This window comes from Thunnus maccoyii, chromosome 13 (assembly GCF_910596095.1).
Source record: "Thunnus maccoyii chromosome 13, fThuMac1.1, whole genome shotgun sequence".
In the NCBI taxonomy this organism is placed as follows: domain Eukaryota; kingdom Metazoa; phylum Chordata; class Actinopteri; order Scombriformes; family Scombridae; genus Thunnus; species Thunnus maccoyii.
The window spans coordinates 9,878,065-9,898,991 of record NC_056545.1 but is presented as its reverse complement, the minus strand read 5'-3'; the positions used below and the strand labels follow the sequence as shown (position 1 = coordinate 9,898,991).

General features: G+C 38.2%; 2 protein-coding genes across 4 annotated transcripts in view; one reads left to right on the top strand and one right to left on the bottom strand.

Annotated features, from left to right (window-relative positions):
- The window catches only part of ttc3 (tetratricopeptide repeat domain 3), a 33,061-nt gene extending 20,089 nt beyond the window's left edge, over positions 1-12,972 (top strand). For all 3 annotated transcript variants that reach the window (XM_042431185.1, XM_042431186.1, XM_042431184.1), the window contains 19 exons: positions 225-500; positions 588-631; positions 747-803; positions 1,331-1,410; positions 1,495-1,641; positions 3,344-3,971; positions 4,079-4,147; positions 4,834-4,983; positions 5,672-5,811; positions 6,016-6,084; positions 6,175-6,271; positions 6,750-6,853; positions 6,941-7,025; positions 7,373-7,465; positions 8,530-8,762; positions 9,005-9,119; positions 9,584-9,715; positions 10,484-10,576; positions 11,451-12,972. In XM_042431185.1, the coding sequence (XP_042287119.1) occupies positions 225-500; positions 588-631; positions 747-803; positions 1,331-1,410; positions 1,495-1,641; positions 3,344-3,971; positions 4,079-4,147; positions 4,834-4,983; positions 5,672-5,811; positions 6,016-6,084; positions 6,175-6,271; positions 6,750-6,853; positions 6,941-7,025; positions 7,373-7,465; positions 8,530-8,762; positions 9,005-9,119; positions 9,584-9,715; positions 10,484-10,576; positions 11,451-11,561 (2,723 nt within the window). In that variant the 3' untranslated portion in view covers positions 11,562-12,972. The remainder of the gene's footprint in view (positions 1-224; positions 501-587; positions 632-746; positions 804-1,330; positions 1,411-1,494; positions 1,642-3,343; positions 3,972-4,078; positions 4,148-4,833; positions 4,984-5,671; positions 5,812-6,015; positions 6,085-6,174; positions 6,272-6,749; positions 6,854-6,940; positions 7,026-7,372; positions 7,466-8,529; positions 8,763-9,004; positions 9,120-9,583; positions 9,716-10,483; positions 10,577-11,450) is intronic.
- On the bottom strand, positions 11,843-19,889 carry vps26c (VPS26 endosomal protein sorting factor C). Its single transcript, XM_042431188.1, has 8 exons — positions 19,668-19,889; positions 17,523-17,666; positions 16,371-16,520; positions 15,908-15,988; positions 14,794-14,868; positions 14,550-14,700; positions 14,311-14,463; positions 11,843-13,313 (listed from the first exon to the last, which is right to left on the bottom strand). The coding sequence occupies exons 1-8, from the start codon at positions 19,722-19,724 to the stop codon at positions 13,231-13,233; spliced, it is 894 nt and encodes a 297-aa protein (XP_042287122.1). The 5' UTR covers positions 19,725-19,889; the 3' UTR covers positions 11,843-13,230.
- Positions 19,890-20,927: the final 1,038 nt, after the last annotated feature.

Here is a 20,927-nt window from a genome sequence, read left to right as displayed (position 1 = left end):
GAACTGAGTCGCTGCATAAAGAGCCCGTATAAGTTTTTTTTAACTCTAAATCATGCAAAGATATTCCAGTAGAGCCCCAGAATATAAATACAGACCTGGAAATGTTGCTACATCATCTTTATTCTCGGAATGAAGAACTTTTACATACAGAATTCATGTAAAAGTTGTAGACTTTTACATCAGTGCCAGGGTGTGAATCCTGACCAACTGCTGCTCTCTTTTAGGTCTGAATGCTGCCAAATTCTTCATTGAGCGGAACGCAGAACACTTGGAGCAGCTGGACTTGGCTCTTCTCCTCAACTTTGGCCCGTTGCAGGAGATGATTATAGAGAAACTTGGAACTAGGCCTGAACTTTTTTCAAGCATTGGTTTGACTGTGACTGAATACCTAAAACAGGCCCCACCACATGACATGAGACTCTTTATCTGGACTCTAGAGGAGCATAGGGGTGACTATGACTCTTGCCACACTATATTGGATGAGTATTTTGATATGATTGGTACGTATTTTGAACTTGACTAACCTTTGATTTGTTGCTCTTTTTGTCCTGACTTCATGATTTGACTTCCAGTTCTTTGTTTTTTAGATGGACATTGTTCAGTCCTAAAAAAGTCTGATGAAAATCAAAATGTAAGTCATTAGAAACCAAAGTGTAATGACTATAATTACTGATAAACAGGATAGATGTTTGTTTCTGCATTAACTAAACTAAATGCGATTTGACTTCAACTTGTTTTCATTGCAGAATTCTCCTATGAAGACTAAGAGTCGAGGCAGGAAAAAGAAACAGAAAGAGCCAAAGGTCAGGAGTTGTGCTGCTGCAACTAACAATTGTGTTTTCATCACTTATTAATCTGCCATTTATTTTCTTGATTAATTGTTTAGTCTATGAATTGTGAATAGTGAAAAATGCTGTATATAAAACATCAGAATCAGTCGCCTCTTCAAAATGATCATATACCAAATTGACAACAATCCTATAAAGACCATTTAACAAACATAATCTATGTTTTCTTTTTTTTTTTTGACTTGGTTTCCTTTTTTGTCTGCAGCTTAACTTGTCAGATTCATTTTGCAAACTGTTATGAGTTAAGTTTGGTTAAGTTAAAAAAAAAAAAAAGACAAAGAATAACAGCATATCCTCAACACTAAGAAGCTGAAACTGGGGGATGTTTGGTATTTGGACTATTAATTCATTATTATTAAAAGTTGCCAATTCATTTTGTACGAATCAACATATGTTTTAAACGACTAATCATGTCAGCTCTAGTAAAGAGAATATGGTTTTATATCATCACGCTGAAGTGTGTCCTCTTGTCTTCCTCTCAGGGTGTTATTGTTTTGTCTGGGATGAGAGGTGTAACGCCAAGAGATGAGTGGGACCAAGACTTTTTTGAAGATGACTCTTTGTAAGTTGCGTCATCCACGTGGACACACAGCTCATCTCCTGCAGATTTGTAACTGTTGTATAACGTTGAGCTTTCTGTCAACAGATCATTCCTTCATCCTGTTGATCCATTCAGTGTACCAAGTCACCTTCGAGAGCAAGTGACTGATTTTGAGGAGCAGTACAACAGCATGAGACACGGAAATCACTTTTTGGACAACAACCCAGACCCAACAAAAGAGAGTTTGTATGAGTAAGTTCAAGCTACATTTCCTTGTTTACAAGAGTTATTTAAACCTGTTGTCAGGCTGTTGTCATGTGAGGAGAGGGGAGTAATTGTTGATGTTACAGCCTCAAAGAGAATTATGAAAAAGCTATGAACCTCATGGTAACCTTTATTTTTATCTCAGTGACATACGGTATATAATGGAGTTACAGCTAATAGGCACAGTACTGTATATGTAGGTCATCTTTTCCATTATTTTACATATTGTTAATATCATAGTCTTAAAGTAAATGTCAGTTTCTCCCATCAGTTTATTTCATTGATAACTGCCGTCCAGTCGTCCTTTGTTGAGGGGGGTTGCTTGCAGCCATTTCCGTGTGGTAGCTTTCTTGCTGGCAGCCAAAAATATCTGATATTCATCCTGTGCCATGATATATTGATATAACAGAAGAGCAATAATATCTATTCCAAAACATTTCATTATATCTTGAGCAATGTCTTTCCAGTCCTTCTCTGATATCTCCAGGCCCAATTCTTTCTCCCATTTTTGTTTGATAACATCAGTAGAATAATTTCATGGGAGATTTTACAGTTGAAAATAAAAACTTGTCAATGCTCGTTGGTGGACCAAGTATGTAAAGAAAACTCTTGTTTCTAAATTACCTTAAACATATCTTTGACAGGTCTCTACTGTAATGTTTTATTACTTATTAGCTGACACATGTTGAAACCAATATATCTACAATAAGCTACTATCAGCCAATATATCAGCCTTGCTGATTTAAGGCTGTGACTGAAGCATTGGTGTTTATTCTTGATGTCCACTCTGTCTTGCATACACTGTATTCTCCCTGGTTCTGCAGGTATTGAAAAGTCTTTAAAAGCACTGAATTTTTTAAGGATTTTCCTCAAAAAAGGCAGTAGAGGGTATTTAAAAGTCTTAAATTTAAAATACAAGACTCTTAAATATTCTCTCTTGCCTGCAGTAGGCAGTAATGTTGATTTATAAAATGCTTTTGTATCCGATTGTGGGCTGTCAGGAGACGTCTCACACACTCATTAATGGGATTGTTGTGACAGTGGAAGCTCATCTACTTGTAATGGGCAAATTTCAGATAGAAAACGTTAACAAATTAATCATTTTCAATTGGTTAATCCATCTTTTCAATTTCTGCCTCTTGTCCGAGTCCAGGTCGCATTCATTTGATTAATTACATCATTAGAAATAATAACATACTGATGGAAAGCACTGAAAAAAGTTATAATAAATCAATCTAGTCCTTGTTGTCCCTACTGGTTTCTTAGTATACTTTCATACTTTGGCCAGTATTGAAATCTATATGGTATTGAAAAGATCTTGAAAGATGAGAACTCCCGCAACACTTGTAGTATGAGGAACAACTTTATTAGTTGACCGATGCGTTTTGGCTTGTGGTCTTCATCAGGGTCATCATAAAACACATTACAAACACCATTTAAAGTAAGTTCGATATGAAAAAAGGCAAAAAAAAAAAGTTAAACGTGGCGGTCAACTAATAAAGTTGTTCCTCATACTACAAGCGTTGCAGGAGTTCTCATCTTTCTAGACTTATTTCCCTTCTCCGTGCACCTTGGAAGTAGGTGAAGTTGTGCCAGAGACCCTCACTCTGCACTCTTTGTGAATGCTGCAGAAACCCTGTCTCATGTGTTCCATGTCCTCATTTTGATTTCTCTCTCTCTTCTACTGCAGCTACTTTGCCCAGATCTTGGAAGAGCATGGACCCCTGGTTGCTGAGGACCCCCTGCTGGTGGGTGAAGTTGAAAATTTCCCTCGTGTGGCTCAGCTGAAGATCCAAGAAGCGGGCGGCTTTGAGTGCTTCCTCCTGGAGTCTCTTCGCTTCATAAAGATGGGGAGGAGTATCGGCCTGGCTAAGCACGCCGTTTCCCTGCAGCAGGCTGAACATGGAAGCAGCCTGGATGACCTGGATGACTTAGAGGACCCTGACACAAACTCTTCACCTCCTGATTTGCATGCATGTTATAATCAGGAATATTTATTCCATATTTATTCATCTGCAGAGACTGACGTCTATCCCGTCCTCCCAAATCCTTATGCATTTGGCACTCAACCTCTTCCACTTGTCCAGTCAGCTATTGGAGGAAGTCTGACAGGGATTGATCCCTTCTCCCATTGGAGTAACGGTGATGACCTTGACAGTCAACAGCATGCTGCTTACTTTTTGCCTAATGGCTATGAGGACCTGGATTCTCATGACAGTGAGGTAGATGTAGGTGTCAGGCAAACTAATTCATCTTCAGGTGGAATCGCTTCAGTGACATCTGAGGAAAGCGTTTTGAAGAAACATGAAGCAGTACAGGTTGATACCAACGTTTCATCAGATTGTTAAAAAAATCAGATTGAGCATGTAAATACGTGAATGAATGCTGAAATTGTGTGTAAAATGTTTGTTTTACATTCTTTCAGACGTGTCTAGAGACCATGAGGAGTGTAGCTGTGAATACAGAGCCTCATGAGCATTTTGAGAGCTGCCATGTGAGTCCTTTATAGCTTCATACATTATAATTTTACTTTTAAAGGGTAACTACACACTCATATTATGCTAAGGGGGGAGTGCCGAGCAAAACTCAGAAAAGCGGCTGAGATTGTCACTAAAATGAGAATAGCTGGTCCACCTTAAGTGAGTCTGGGCCAAAGTTTTTGGGGCCAACCCCTTCACTTCAGCTGGGTGGCCAGCAAGACACAGGAACGTGGCTTGGGACTTGAGGAGTTGTAGGAGGAGGTCACCAAGTGGCAACCTCCGAAGCTAACACAGAAGTGCCAAAAACTGCAGTTCCTTGAATGGCCACTTGGGGCTGGCTCCAAAAGCGAATCAATCCCCATAGACCCCCATGTTAAAATGCCGAACTTTACATTAGAAATAGACATGTTTACAGCGTGGTGCAAAAAATGCTAATTTTGAGCAGAAAAGGCAGTTTTTACACAAAAAATATGTATTGAAAAAATCAGCTGTATTAACATCATATGCCAACATAGACCTCTTATGTGTACAGTGTAAAAAAAATGGCCACACAACCAGTGAAATTTGTTTTTTTTTCTCTGAACAGTGTCAAAAAAAATACTCAGTACACCATGTCAGCAGCACAACATGAAGGCAGAAATATCTATTCATCTCCAACTGTTTTGATGATGTTATCTTTTGGGCTTGTTCATTCTTTCAGGGTGACATCCATAAAAAAGAGAAGAGCATCAAGGAGTTAGAGAAAAATATCAGTAAAATGGAAAATGGCTGTGACGAAGTCAATCTAAAGCGCAAAGAAGAAATCGCCTTTTTTGAGGAAGAGATAAAGGAGATCACTGTCAAAATTCAAGTAAGTCCAAAACCACTTATCATGAAAGATGAGCTCAACCAGAATGATGAAGTGTCTTTTTTTTGTTTTATTGTTATTAGAGCTGCAACAGTTCATCAATTATCAATTAGTTGATCAACAGAAAATTGATTGACAAGTATTTTGATATTTGTTTAATGGTTTTGAGTCATGTTTATGCCTCCGTGCCGTCAACAGTCCATCCATCACATTCTCATGAGCAGATCTCAGGAACACCTGAAGGAATTTCATCACATCTGGCACAAACATCCAACTGGATTTAAGGATGAATCTGATTAGAATTTGGCGGTCAAAGGTCACTGTGACCTCACAAAACACGTTTTTGGCCAAACTCAACAATTTGTACGCTAATTGTGACAAAGTTTCACACTTCACTGTAATATCATAATGTTCTGCAAAAACACTTTTCTGGCCATTATTCAACATCATAACTCAGGAACAGAAGGGGAGATTGTGACCATATTTCACATTTGGTTGGATACTGAATAATAGATACTAATCTTTGGTTGTTAGTTGCAGCCCTAAATGTTGCATATGTGGAAAGGTATGTGTATTTGGTATTTTATTCTGTTCTTTTTATGCCTGTCTTTGTAAGGTGTTTTGTAATTCCTAATTTTGAGTGCTATGATATATAAATAAACTTTATTTTTTTATTATTTCTCTTGTCAAGGTGACCAATAAGGACCTGGTACTGCTCCAGCAGAAGTTGGAAGAGGAGGTGAAGAAGGACCAGATGGAGAAGAAAGCCAACCAGGAGGTACTGAAGTCCCTGAAGGTGGAGATAGAAAAGTTGGTGGAGGAACACGGGAGGTATGAGCAAACATGAATTAAACTAATGAAATTATTTCTAATATAATGGTTGGTCTTGAATCATTCATCAATGTTTGTAGAGATGTTACATCGTGCTAGTCTTAATCGACAATAGTCTCAACAGCTCACACTTATTGTGACCGAAGAAAACATGAGACTGATCTCTAATAATTCTTCTATATTTGTGTTTTTTTCCGCGTGTAGTCTCACCCAAAACATCAGAGAGAAGAAAAAAAGCTATGACGGAAAGCTGAGTGATTTCTCTGAGCTGAGGTAAGTGGTGAGAGAGTGATGATCGTTAACAAAACATTAACTAAATATCTCCCAGAGTTTTCCTAAATGTCTGTCTTATTGATCTTTCAGAAATCAGTCAGCAGCCGAGAAGATGAGTCTGGAGGACGAGATCAAGCGATGTAAAGCCTTGTTCACAACGGCCTCCAGGAGGTCTCACACAGCTAAGGTAGGTTCAAGATCTCGACCCTAATCGGTCAATTTAAGTTAGTTCCTGTCTGTCTTAAAATGCAAATGTTCCTCATATTCATACTGGCCCTAAAGAGATCTCCTCCTGTGTAAGTAATTAAAAACAAAATCCATCATCCTCATTCAGCATTCAGCTGCTATTTAAAACATGTGATACAGAAACACATAATACAAGACATGCAGAGCAATGAAATGAGAAATATTAATGTTGTAAAAACACGGACTGAATAAGACAACATTGTTCTGCGCTATTAGACACTAAGTGATGACAATGGTGTCTTAATTGTGTCCACCAGGTTATACAATGAAATAAAAAGGAACAAAACACTTCACTGCTGACAAATTTATCAGTAACTTTGCCCCAGCTTTTCTGTAACCAGGTTGTTAAAGAAATGTATTATTTTTTCACTTTTAAAGCTCAGTAAATCACATGAAACTTGCTTACTTTGCTCCTCCAGTTGTCAGTTGCAAAGAGCAGCCGGGACCAGGGACTGTACAGCCTCTACAGAGAGCTGGAAGACGCCAAGGCTTTGCTGAACCAACTGGACGAAGCAGCACACAAGTAAGTGAAGTGACATCACAGCTTCTCATCAGATGGAGTACAGATGAACTGGTTGGTATCAGATTCATGTGTGGTGATCTTTTCCAGATATCCATCCCAAGACCTGGAAATTACTAGAAAAAGCTGTAGAGCCAACGTCCAAGAAGTTGAAAAGAAAATCTCCACTGCTGAGGTACATGAATCTGTTGCCACTATATTATTATGTCAAGAATATTATATTATTTCATTCATTTATATACCTTTAAACTACAGTATAGTAACACTGCACTGTGGCAAAGAAGAGCATTTTCCGTTTTTTGTTATATACTGTATCTTCACACAAGTTATTCATTTTTGTGAATATGAAAAGATAAAAAAAATATATAATCTTTCAGGACTTCAGGCCTCAATATTGAGGACAGACTTGACAGCTAAAAACAACCTAATAGTTTAATTTTTTAGGACTTATAGTATGAATGAACCATGTTGAGTTGGACACCTATGATGTCTGTTTAAATAAGACTTGTCTTTGGTCCACAGATGCATTATCAGGAGCAGATGGATCAAGTGAAGAATGGCGTTGAGCTGTTTCCAGTCAACAACACTAAACAGCCTGAACCGTCAGTTAAACCGGTAAGACGTCTCACCAGATTAGTCTAACCAGTAAAACACCTTACTGTTTAACAATAATACTTCCAGCTGCTCTAATTTGACGATGTGCTGGTTGTCTCGGTTTTATATCACTTACTGGTTAATAGGAAGACATTAATTTGGACTTTAGTAACTTAAGATTCAACTTCAATATTTTTGACATTTTGTTTACAAAACAGTTTATCAATTTGATGAAAAAACAGGCGTACTTCCCTGCGAAAACGTCCTCCTTATCTAACTTACAAACATGAACACACGTTTTGTCCTGCAGCTTAGCTTGTTGAACGAGTCACCAAACAAGTATTCACTGGGGAAAAGTGCACCGCTAATGTAAGTTAGCTAGATAGCCAATGAGCTGCTCAGCTGCAGCACAATAATCATGTAAAAATACCTGAAAATGTCACTTCAGTCTGCGTAGATGCTGCTGTCGGGTTTTGGGCGGGGTTCCATTAATCTGGGTCGGTCCACTTTAGGTGTGCCATGATGGCATGCGTTACACTACAGCTTCACAGCAGGCGATAACCGTGCCAGAGAGAGAACTTTATTTTTAAAAGTCTCTCTGTTCAGCTCTCAGTACATTTGTGGCCTCTAACTGAGTCTGGAGTTTAGTTTCTGTCCTGCGTTCCTGTTTGTACTTTCAGATATCAGCCATTTAAGAAGAGGTGTTAAGTTACTGCTGATGTAAATCCATCATTTCCTTCTCTTCCTGCTTCACATTAAACGTTTTCCACTGGCAAACAACTGGGATGCTTTTACCATGAAGAGGTTACGAGACTAGAAGTGCAATGTGTTTGTCATCAAATTAGCAGAGCGCCACTGCTGGAGGCCATTAATAGCATGGCTCAGTGCGACGTTTCTGAATGACCTTTGTTCTACATTTTAATTCTAACAGTATATTTAAAAAACATAACGGTATTTTTGACTACAAAGAGGGATGATTAAATGTGATTTCTGTTGGACCTAAAATATTCAATTTACTATAAATGACTAATTGCAGGTAGAAATATAGAAATTAAACTCTTTTCTTTCTTGTGTGAATGTTGCAGCTGTCGGTGGCAGCCAAAGACTTTTCTCCTCAGTCTTCAGCTGCAGCCTCTCACAGAACTTCCCCACTCATTCAGCAGTCAGCTCCAGCTGCAGCTGCAGCTGCAGCTGAGGCACCGGCCGCTCCGGCTAAGATGCAGCACAAACCTCCGACCAAGACACTGCAGCATCCACACAGCACTGTGTTTGAGAAGGCCATGGAGCGCCTGGCCATCATGTTCCCTGACTATACAAGGTAACACTGGGCCACTGATACCAGCTTATACACGCTTGTTACTGCATCAGCTATTAAATAAAGCAACATTATGGCTTTTTTTCTAGGGTCTTATTATTTACATTTTCTGCTGGGATTCTTGCTTTATTAAAATGCTGAAACACGGCAACACACCTCAGTATCGAGTATTTGGACTTTATAAAAAATCCTCATGCAGGACAGATGTGTGGGCAATAAAATTAATTTACTTTGTGTGTGTTCAGGTCGAACTTGATGAGGTTTGTTCAGGAGCTGCGTTCATCCAGCGGTGGAAGTCTTAGCAGCATGACGTTGCAGGATGTGGTCGGTGGAGTGACCCAGCTGATCCTGGACCATCAGGTAGATGTTTTTTTTTTTGTTTGTTTGTTTTGGGGGGGGGGGGTTGTCAAGATTTGATTGGATACTGACCCAAACATAGACACATACTCAAACACTCCTGTCGGGCTTTTTGAGACTTTTTTTGAGCTCCTCGTTGTAAAATTCCGTGACTCCGGTAATTCTTGGCTGCTTTATAGATGATTTGGTCTCCGGTCCGTTTCTGCAGTTGTTACAGATGTTGGGAGACACTTTCAACAAATTTTCACTTTTAGGATTTTATTTGTATTTTATAAACCACCCATAATGCAACATTCTGTAGGGTCAATATTCTTTATAAAGAATACTTTTCCAAGTGTAATTTTCAGGCCACTAAGGTAATGTGGACCTGGCCTGCTCAGGTCTCAGATCAGAGGGCCTCTAGTGTTTGATTTTAACAGTCCAGTCATTTGTCATCTGGAACAATCTGGTTGTTTTTTCCCTCTCAGGAGAAGCTCAGTTCTGCCAAAGCCAGCGCCATGGGGCGTAGGAGTCCAGCTAATCGTGCTACGCCCCCTTTGGTAACCTCGGCCCCTGTCTGGCAGCAACTTGGACCCCAAAGACCCACACATTCCAATGCAGTAAGTCCAAAACATCCAGTAGTATAAACTGGCTTCAGTCTGAAGGTTCGACTTTGAAGATGAAAATGTTCTTTGACAAGTAGCAACAAAGAGCAGAGTTGTAGGTAATAGACAAAGAGACTAAACAAACATTTTAACACTTAGCAATCAGTGTTTGTAACCTGTTTGTGTCTCTGTAGGCTATTGATTGTGTCACAGAGCACTCATAAGATGTTGATTTTAAAGGGCAAAAAGTTGCCTGGCTTGGAGTTGTAACCAATTTCTGTTTTGTTTTGTTCTTCAATTAATTAATTTATAACATTGATGAATTGTTTCACCTATGATACATCAAAAATAATATAAATAAATTCCCATTACATACTAATTCAAACATATTAAATTTTATTAAAAAATAATAACACAGGAAACAATAGTAAGATACATAAAAAGAAGATGGAATACAGATTAAAAACAAGATAGAAAGTGTTTTTGTTATTTTAATTGGATCTGTTGACATTAAGACTTTTCCTTTTAAGCAACATTTTTTTGCACTTACAGGCACTTTTTTTTTTTTTTTTTTTTTTTTTTAAACAGGCCTGTTTCCAGGTCTGCTGCTGCGTCTCAAAACTAGAAAATCTTTGAACCTTAACCTGCAATCCACCAACTAACTGTTGAATATATTTGTATAATACATACAGTATATACTCAGTATGTATTGTGGTGATCTCTGCAGCAGAGGTACTTGGACCTGACTGTGTGTGTGTGTGTGTGTGTGTGTGTTCATTGCAGCTGAACATGGAGGATCCTTGCATCATTTGTCACGAAGACATGAGTCCAGATGACATCTGCGTGCTGGAGTGCAGACACAGCTTCCACAAGGAGGTGAGGGTGAATACTGTACTAGTGTTTGTAGTGAACCACCAGGGGAGGATTTTATTAGTCCTCCTTCCTGTTGTTCTTAAAGTTGGAATAATGTGAAATGAGTTTAACAGACCATTTCAAAACTGCATCATGCAGTTTAAGATCACCTGTTAGATTACATGTACATGGTGCTACAGCCAGCTGTTTTTGTTGTAAAACTGCAGGTGAATGCCCAACCATAATGGTATTATTAAAAGATAGTTAATTGCAGATTATGGATATTAGCTCAATCAATTTTCACTGATATTCAACTCCAGTTAGAATTAATGAAGTCGGGCTTGAGCACACTCCAGTTATTTAAAAATGTGAAAAAATATATATATTAAAGTCATTAGTTTTGATTTTATCAGCCAGAGTTCATCCATGATCTTGAGCTACAGAGCAAATCAAGCTTAAACTTAAAGGTACCCTATGGAGTAAACATTATTATTATAAACAAAGTTCTGTTTACATTTACTGTTTTTACCAAAACACATTGCGTATCCTTGAGGTCCACATCTACACAGAAAGCATAGCGCCAGCAGCAGCAGCAGCAGCGAATGCTACTTTTCTATACTAGAGGCATTCATACAAGCTTGTGAAAACAGAAGCAAGCAGGAAACTTACTGCCTAAACTTGATTTTGTTAATCATCCTCAGTGTAAATGCTGAGTGAATGAATGAAAAAATAGATTATCATTGTTTTTTTTTAACCAAATTATTCCAGTTTCTATCAAAACAAGTTGCAGTAAACATATCAAGTCTTAGATTTGATGTGTGGACTGTGACAGCAGTTGATAGTTTCTGTTGAGCTGCTGCAGGGTTTAAAGTACAACGTTTGATCTGTTTGTGTTCAGTGTATAAAGTCGTGGCTGAAGGAGCAGAGCACCTGTCCCACCTGCAGAGATCACGCCTTGCTGCCTGATGATTTCCCCGTGCTGCCCGGCAGGAGACGCCAAGCACCATAATGTCTTAACCATGTTCTCCTCCTCATCCCTCACTACCCATGTCTCATTTTATCTTTTATCACTCTTTTTTTATTTTACCACTTATTTCATTAAAATCAAAAAATGTGCTGATTTGAGTTTTTGTATCATTAGTTTAGGGAGGCACCATTCCATTTTACACTATAAGGAAATGAAAATGTCAGATTAAAGAAATTTCTGAAGGCCAAAGCTGCACTTCTTTACTGCCATGAAGTGCACTGATTTCTTGTTTACACTACTACATATAGTCTACACAACAACACTCATTATTGAATAGAATTTAATTTGCTTTACTGCTCCTCAAACTTTACATCAAAGTGCTTTAGCAATTATTCTTCTGCAGTTTGGAGAACAGTGTGTATCAGGGGTTAACATTTTGATCATTTGTGTACATAAATTAGTAACTGATCAGAGATGTGTCTCAACTGTGTTTCATTCATTGCACTAGTAAACAAACCAACAATTACAGTTTACTTCTGTAAATGTCCAAATGTTGCAAGTTAAAGGAATAGTTTAACATTTTGGGAAATACGCTTATTTGCTCCCTGCCAAGAAATAGTCAAGCACACAACCTCCTGCAAAACCACGATATGTTGTTTTTACACTTAATGGAAATAAAGTTTTAATTACAAAGCTTCAGAGAAGGTGGCAGGTTTTTTTTTTTCTTTTTTCAGACAGAGCCAGGCTAGCTGTTCCCCTTGTTTTACTCTTATGCTAAGCTACACATCTCCTGTAGCTTCATATTTAACAGATAAACGGAGATATAGATATAGATCTTCTCATCTAACTCTTGGCAAGAAAACAAATAAGCATTTTCCTCAAATTTTGAATTATTCCTTTAATCTTGAAAATGTCATTCCTAGTAATTCAACAAAACAATCCTAACTCAAGGTCCACTTACAAACTTTTTTCCCTGGCACTTTCAATCATATCATACATTCTTTATCAGCTGATTGAGTTTACACAGTTGTCAGTAGCTGTTAGGATGAATCTCCATAACGACTGAACTGAGCAAACTCCATCTGCTGATAAAGACTTTGTGATGTGATTGAAAGCTCTGGAAAAAGCTAGTATAGTAAGTGGATCTTGAGGTGGGACTGTTTTGACAAATTGAAATGAGTTGCTAAAAGTACTATTGGGTGTAATGAGAATATGAACATAGTATGGAAGTACAGGGAAATTACTGTCTTCATTTTTTTTGGACATACTTTGAATAATAACGTTCAATGACATGGTTTATGGTTCTGGGTTCACTGATTGACAAACAACCTGAAACCTGGGACATTGTAAACTCTAATGTTTGTTACTGTATAACTTCACAGGTAAAATGCCAAAATGTACATTAAGTGATGTTTATGACAATAAAACAAAATAATAAACTATATTAAACAGTTTTGGTCATATTCATTATATCCATCTATTTATGAAGGAAAACCCTGCAGGGCTTTTTTAATTCACATAATCCATTTCCTATCAGAGACACTGTAGATTAGCATTATTCTTTTTCTGGCTTCAGAGGAAAATCAGTTCAGATGTCAACAGGCACAGATGTGTTTGTGGTTTGTAAATGTTCAGTCCTGTGTGTTGCAGAGAAGGTGAAAGCTAACAGGCCTCCAGTGAACTTATCTCAGTGCTGATGTGACCTCCGGGTTCAGACTCTGCACAGCTTCAGAGGGAAGTTCTCTGTGATCAGATGATCATCATGAAGCACGATGACGACGTTGACTTCAAACTCTAAAAGGACAGAAACAAACATATTGTCGCATCGTCAAAGAAGCAGAGCTCCACACTGGGCAGATATAATCAGACAGGCAGAGACAGATGGTTCAACATTTAGGGGAACAAATTTTATCTTTTTCTGGCAGAAAGACAGAATCTGCCTACCAGGCACCTCTGAAGCTCACAAATTAACAATTTATATCTAATTTGATTAATCCGTATAAAATCCGAAGTTTAAAACGTAACAAATCAACATTTACAAGGGATTATGTGCAAGAGTCAGGACTACTTCTTGGCCGGGAACAATAACTAACTCTCTGGAGTCGCCACTGGTTGTCTGGCAACAGCTCAGAAGCAAGAAGTAGTTTGGCACATAACCACCCGATAAACGGCGATTTGCTTTTGTACAGACTATATAAGCGATATATAACAAGTGTATTAGTAAGTTTTAGAGGTGCTGGTAGACTGATTTTGTTACCTTTGGACAGAGCCGGACAGGTTAGCTGTTTCCCAGCTGCTGGCTGTAGCTTCTTATTTAACTGACGAGAGGTATCGTCCTCTCATCTAGCCTAACTCTCCGCCAACATGTCACACTATTCATTCAACAAACAGATATGGGAATATAGCATAATATTTTCCAAATAGCTACAGCATCTTTGGCATTTCTGTTCTGCGATTCCTTATTACTTAACGGTTAAGTCTGGTGATTTTCTGTATTTTTCTTACTGTCAACAAATCCCATGAAAACACTAAAACCAAGAATTAATTGACCTCATTACACCCAAGTATTGTCTGTGTAGCCAAAGCCTGTTATCTTATTTTTCTGTGCCACTCATCTCCATTGCTGTCCAAAAACAATTAAAAACACATGAACTGTGTAAGCAGGAGGCTAAACATGTACACACTACTGTAACTTTGGGAAGAAATACTGTGAGAAAATGCTAATTTATTGCTAAATTCAATAAAAACACTACTGCAGAGTACTTGAACCAGGCTGGAAGGTTTTACTGACCGACTTTGAAGTTGGTGGTCTCTAGAGTGGGGCAGGTGAACAGCCTGGGGAAAACCATGTAGATGGGAATCGGGAGGCCGTGGCAGACATCACCTTCAGCTATCTGGATGTTCTGGATCTCAGTGGCATCTCTGGCGTAACCTTCAGCACAACCTGAAACGCAGAAGACATCTGTAAAACCAGCAACTCTGCCACTACAAAAGAAACGTTCTTCTAATCATCTGATAACACAAACTTACCACATGTCTCCACTCGTACAAGCTGCAGTTCAATACTCTTGATTGGAACGTCAGAAGCCTCCACCACCAGCTCTCCAGTCAGCGGCTGGCTGATCACACAGTTGGTGGCGTCTAAATGGCCTTTGATCAGAAACTTTGGCAGTAAACTCCGCTGAAGAGAGAAAAGCAAGTTCATCCTTTCAGTACAGCTTCAATTTAAACAGAATGAAACAGTAAAATGAAGACGTGAAATTGGTTTTCTCACCTCGCGGATGTTCTGCAGGGTGTCTGGAGTGATGGAGAAGTTGACCGGAGTGGGAACAACTTTAGCTTTCTGCGGCTGAAAATCAGACAGAGCGACAGATTCCAAACAGTTCAACAGCTGATGACTGCTGCTCACACCACAGGACATTTATGTTCAAGGCTGTTGTTTGGTTGACATGAGGGTGCACAAACTAAACTACACAACTGATCCCAGACATGGTGTTCTCATTACATATTCCAAGATCGGTCATTTTAACCATGTGCAGGTGTGATTCCTCCTGTCCCAAAGAGCAGATATAAAAATAGCAAAGATGGAATTTAAACGAACCACAAGGAAAGGCAGGGAAACTTAAATCCACCTTAGGGCTAAAACTAACAATCTGTCCATTATTTTCTCAATTAATCGATTAGTTGTTTAGTCTACAAAATGTCAGAAAATTATGAAGATGTCTATAACTGTTTCCCACAGCCCAGGGTGACGTCCTCAAATGTCTTCTTTTGTCTCGACCAACAGTCCACAACCCAAAGATATTGAATTATTATCACAGAGGTCTAAAGAAACCAGAAAATATTCACATTACTTGATTATCGAAATAGTTGGCAAGTAATTTAATAGTTGGCAAGTAATTTAATAGTTGGCAACTAATTGATTAATCATTGCAGCTCTAATCCACCTTTAATCTACAGAAATTTCAGTGTCAGACATTTCCCCACATCACTTAACATTAAAGGCCCATTTGAAGGGGATCTATAATATCCAGTATGAACAGGAGGAATGATTACAGCGAGGAAAACCTCTTTCAGTGTTTATTTGGGCACCTGCCTGTTGTTTTAAGACACCCCAACTTTCTGGTGATATGCTGCCCCCAATTGGTTTGGAGTTTGGAGTATGAATTCAACAGGTGGCTGATTCTTACATAACGCACCTTTAGGTACAACTCACAATTACCCAAAACAAGGAAGTACCACCTGGTGGTCAGAGGTGCAAACATAAATACACATAAATAAACACAATATTTACATACAACTGAGAATGGCACCTACGAGTCCTATAATCCTGTAGCCTCATACACCACTCCATGATTATTTATCTAAATCCACCCTGTTTCTCCTACCTGACAGTGCACGATGAACTCACAGTTCCTGCTCAGGTCTTTGGCCAGCAGGGAACGTTTCATGTCACAGCGGAGCGTGTACTGAAGAGACAAATACATACACGATGGTTTAATGACGTTGTACCACAACATTTTACTTACAAACTTTATCTGAGCTTAGTCATATATTCATAATCATAGATTTTTGTTATTCATCTAAAAACTATTTAATTTCAAACCATTTTGTACAAATTCAGAATATGGAGTGTCAAGTTCAAATTAATCAAATTAAGTTTCATAATCTGATATACCAATTCACCAGCTGGCTGGAGTCTTTCAGTGTGAAGTCTGTATGTGATTTTCCTTCCACACAGTCAGCTGTTTGATTCAGGTATCAGTTAAGATTACTTTCTTGTCCCACAGTATTTTAATCACAGCGTGTGTCTAACTAACATAAGATTCAAACTCTGTGGCTCTAACTCACCTGAATGTTGACAAAGACGCCGTGGTAGGTCTCATAAAGCACTTTGTTGCCTTTTGTCTGCAGAGGGAACTCAAAGGGGATCTCAGTCTTGCCTCCTGGGATCTTTCCTGCCTTGGCCACCTCAATGTTACAGCTGATCAGCTGGATGGGCTGCAACATGTGACAGGAAGGTCAGAGCGTGATTGGTTTGACTGATATGAGCAACAGTGCATTAACTTTACTGTGTGTAGATGTTTTAAATATCAATATCATGTTGTCAGATATGTGTAGGTCAAAGATTTGTGGCCAGTATTTGCAGAATAAGACTTTCAGAGGACTGAAGGTGAGGAAGCTGATCCTGCTCCTTCTCCCCATGTGACAAGGTCTACATCATAGCAACATTATGAGCTCCCATCATGGATACAAACACTCATACTAACAGCTCATTCAGGCTATCAGATATTGTTTCTTTAGCATTACCTCTCTGCCCACATCTTTGTATTATGTGTCTCTTGCCTGATGATATGAAATAATCAAAGTCTACGGTCAAATGGTTCGCCTTTTTATCTTACAGGCAAAACTGAAGCACCAACTGTTAATCAATGGCTGGAGACCGTCTCAAGTTCCCTGCCCATAGAAAAGCTGACGTAAGATATTAAAGGAACCTACAGACACACTGGAAAATCTGGGGATGCTTCATCCAATAACTGGGAATCAAGTTACTGGACCAATTCTGTACTTACTGATGAGGAAATGCAACATTTGTATGACAGAGACTAATGAAAAAATTATCATTTTGTGTTTTCTGTGTTTATCTGTATTGTTTTGTGTCCTTACTCATTGTGGAAAAATATGAAAAACAATTAATATTCTCCCTCAATCAATCCTTATCAACTCATGAAAATGTAGTTCATTATTTTTTCATCAGTCAACTAATTAATGATTCATTGTTTCAGCACATGTAAAGATTTACTTCTCTTTTACCAAACTGTATTCTGCTGTTTATGCTTCTATTCTGCCCTCAATGACAAATCCTACAACGTCTGTTGATGCAAACTAATTTCTCTGTGAGGACCAATGAGGTTTGATCAAATCATTTGGGCGGCATCCATACGGAATTGCAATCATTCAACAGCAGATGACCCATTACTCATGGAGTGTTTTGCGGTTCACCTTGACAGAGTTGTAGAAAGCCTCGAAGACGCCAACGCTCTTGGAGCTCAGCTGCAGGTTCACCAGTCCCTCCATGCTCAGAGAGATGCCGTGATGCTGCATCGCCTCCTTACACACCAGCACAATGACGCCGGCCACAGTTTCCTGCACACACACAACAACACTGCTTTAAACTGCTTTACTAATTTTACTGTTTAAAGGAAATGTTACTGTAGCATCAGTATGCTGTGCAGCTGTAATATGAAGGAAACAATAAGCAAAAATGGGTATTTGATCGGATTTGGGTGGCAGATACTTGATATTAAAATACTCTAATCAGGATCAGGAGCAAAATCTGTAATCGAGACATCTCTACTTTTACCTAAACAGAGCACTGCGACTTTTCAACAAGACATATTAACTTCACTTCAAACAGACGCTCTGGTCTAGGGACCCGCTAACCCCTTGAGCCATTCAGTAGTCCCTCCTCACATGAAACATATGATCAGTTTATAAAATATGCATTGTTATAGAGTAGACTACCAAAAAGTATACGTTTTAAACATTAGCTTTACCTTCACAAAATTAAAATGCTGTATATACAGCAATTAATCAATATGAATTAATATTCCAGTAATATATATATATGATACATATAACACTTAACTGGGCCAGTTTGCATTGTGAGAACTTTTACTTGAAGTACATTTTGCTGCCAATACTTATAAATACAGGACTTTTATTTTAATGGAGTAATTTTTCATTGTAGTGTTGGTACTTTTACTTAAGTAAAATATCTCAGGACTTCTTACATCACTGGTAATACCTGTAGTACTAGCCATTGTAGAAGAGGTGGTAGTACTACTGCAAGTAATACAGTTTTAGTAACAGTATCAGTAAAAGTTGTAGTTCTAGCATTAGCTACAATAGCAACATTGATAGTGGAAGTTATAATGATACCACTATAATTAGTATCACTTTGGTATCAGTAAGAGATGTGCTAGTGATTACAGTAGCAACTTGGGTTGCAACTAATGATTATTTTCATTATCGATTAACCTGTTGACTATTTTCTTTTTTTATCTTTTGTTTTTTGTTCTACAAAATGTCAGAAAATGGTGAAAAATGTTGATTACTGTTTCCAAAAGCCCAAGATGCAACCTAAAATGTCTTGTTTTGTCCCGACCAACAGACCATGACCAATATAGAGCTCCAACGAATAGTCAATTAATCGATAACTTGTTGGACAGAAAAATAATTGCAAAATATTTTAATAATCCATTATTCGTCTTGAGTCATATTTTAAGAGGAAATACTAAAATTCATTCCAGCTTCTTCAATGTGAATATTTCTGGTTTCTTTAATCTTCTATGATAGTAAATTCAATATCTTTGAGTAGTTGACTGTTTGTTGGGACATTTGAGGTTGTATCTTGGGCTTTGGGAAGTCGTAACTGACAATTTTTTTTTTTACCAATTTCTGAAATTTCATAGACCAAATGAATTATCGAGGAAATAATCGTTAATTGCAGCCCTAAACCAAACATATTTAGTTTTATATAATAGAGGACAAATGGCCCCAGGAAATATTCACATTTAAGAAGCTGGAGCCAGAGAATTCGCTTTAAGTCGCTTTAAAAAAAAAAGACTCACAGCAACTAAGCAATTAATTGACTAATCAGCTCTGGTAGCAACAGTAGCAGGTCTAGTTGGACTACTAGCACTGGTACAAGTAATAGCAGAAGTAATATCATTACTTTACATGAACTATAGATGCCACTTAAAATGTTTTTTATCATGATCATATGCTGTATTTTATTAGCAGTTAACATAAATGTTGCCTCCTGGAATTTAGATTTAGATAGAAGCACACATTTTCATAGTTGTGACAGCAGAGACTGGTGGCTAACAGTCTGTCAGTATTTGGTAAACTCAGTTGTGTTCTTCCTGTTGTGGCAGCACACAATCTGACGGGTCACAGTTTTAAGTGTAACACCCCACTGATCAGCTGCTGGTCATGTGCTGAGAGGATGATGCCTCGTAGCTAACTTTCGTGCTTATAATGCTCTATATTACTGTCAGTTCATTTAAATGGCAAGACAGGAAGATGAGCTGCACAGAAGCAGCTTGTTAGCTCAGCTGGCCGTTATTAACGTACGTTACTCACCCCTTCATGATAAACTTTGTTCGCTCTTTTCAGTCTTATATCCAAAGTGACGCTCATCTCTGACCACAACAAATCAGACAGACGGTTTAATCAACTGCTGCAAGGCTCCTTCGTATTAATGAACTAAACAAACTGTTTTTTAACATCTACTAGCTGGTTTGTTGTTCAGTCGGTAGCAGCAATAGCAGCAGCAGCAGCTGAATAACTTCCGGTTTCTATCCTTCAGAATAAAAGCGGAATCTCAGCCTGTGTTCTTCGAAAAGGCTTCCGGCTTGGATCCTTCAAAGTAAAAGCGTAATTTCCACAAATCTAAACAGTTAAAGGGAAACATCTGTATTTTTCAACCTGGACCCTATTTTCCCATCATTTTGTATCTAAGTGACTAATGGGGACAATAATTTTTTGAAATCGGTCCAGTATTGAGCGAGAGTGCTGCAGCTGCAAAACAGGCTGTAACGTAATCCGACGTCAATGTACACCCACTAAAAGTGCTTGTTTTTCTTTCTGACAGGCTCAGATTGTTATTATACATGTCTGACAACATTATGGAAAGGACCATACAGAGAAATAGAACATTTTTCTTTACCTTTCGCTTGATCTAGTCTGTTTGTTATGGTGTCTAACCAAGTCTCCCTCAAGGCTCTGAAATCTTACAAGAGCTGAGACCTGAAAGGTAAAAGAAAATGTTTTATATCTCTGTATGGTCCTTTCCATAATAAAAAATGTTGTCCCCATTAGTCACTTAGACACAAAAAGATGGGAAAGTTTCCCTTTAAGGCAAGGTAAGTCCTTTACAAAATGAAAAAATAAAAAATAAAAGAATACAACATTAAACAGTTTTACAACATTATAAAAGCCTTTAAGGGTTGGTTTACCCGAAATACAAAAGACACATCTTTTCATTCATCCCTTGTGGTGTCAGGCTATGCAAATTTAAGGTTTTGTGTGCCAACGTTTTGAGATATCTGTCTCTGAGTCTTCTGGCCCCAATCCAATAAAATGGGGGTAAATACAGTTTCATTTGTGGTGTCTAAGTATAAAAAAGACATTTAAAAAAATCACCTGCAACATCTCTTCCCAGAAAAAAGCTCTGAACAGTTAACAGATCTCACTGTGAACCGTTTTTATCGGAACTACTTTCTCTAGAAGAAATAGTCCCAGTGACGCCTGTAGATATTTTTGAGTACATAAATGCATAAAAAAGTTTATTTGTTAAGTGATGTTCTGTGTGGAGCAACAAGTTTTTATCTTGAAACAAAA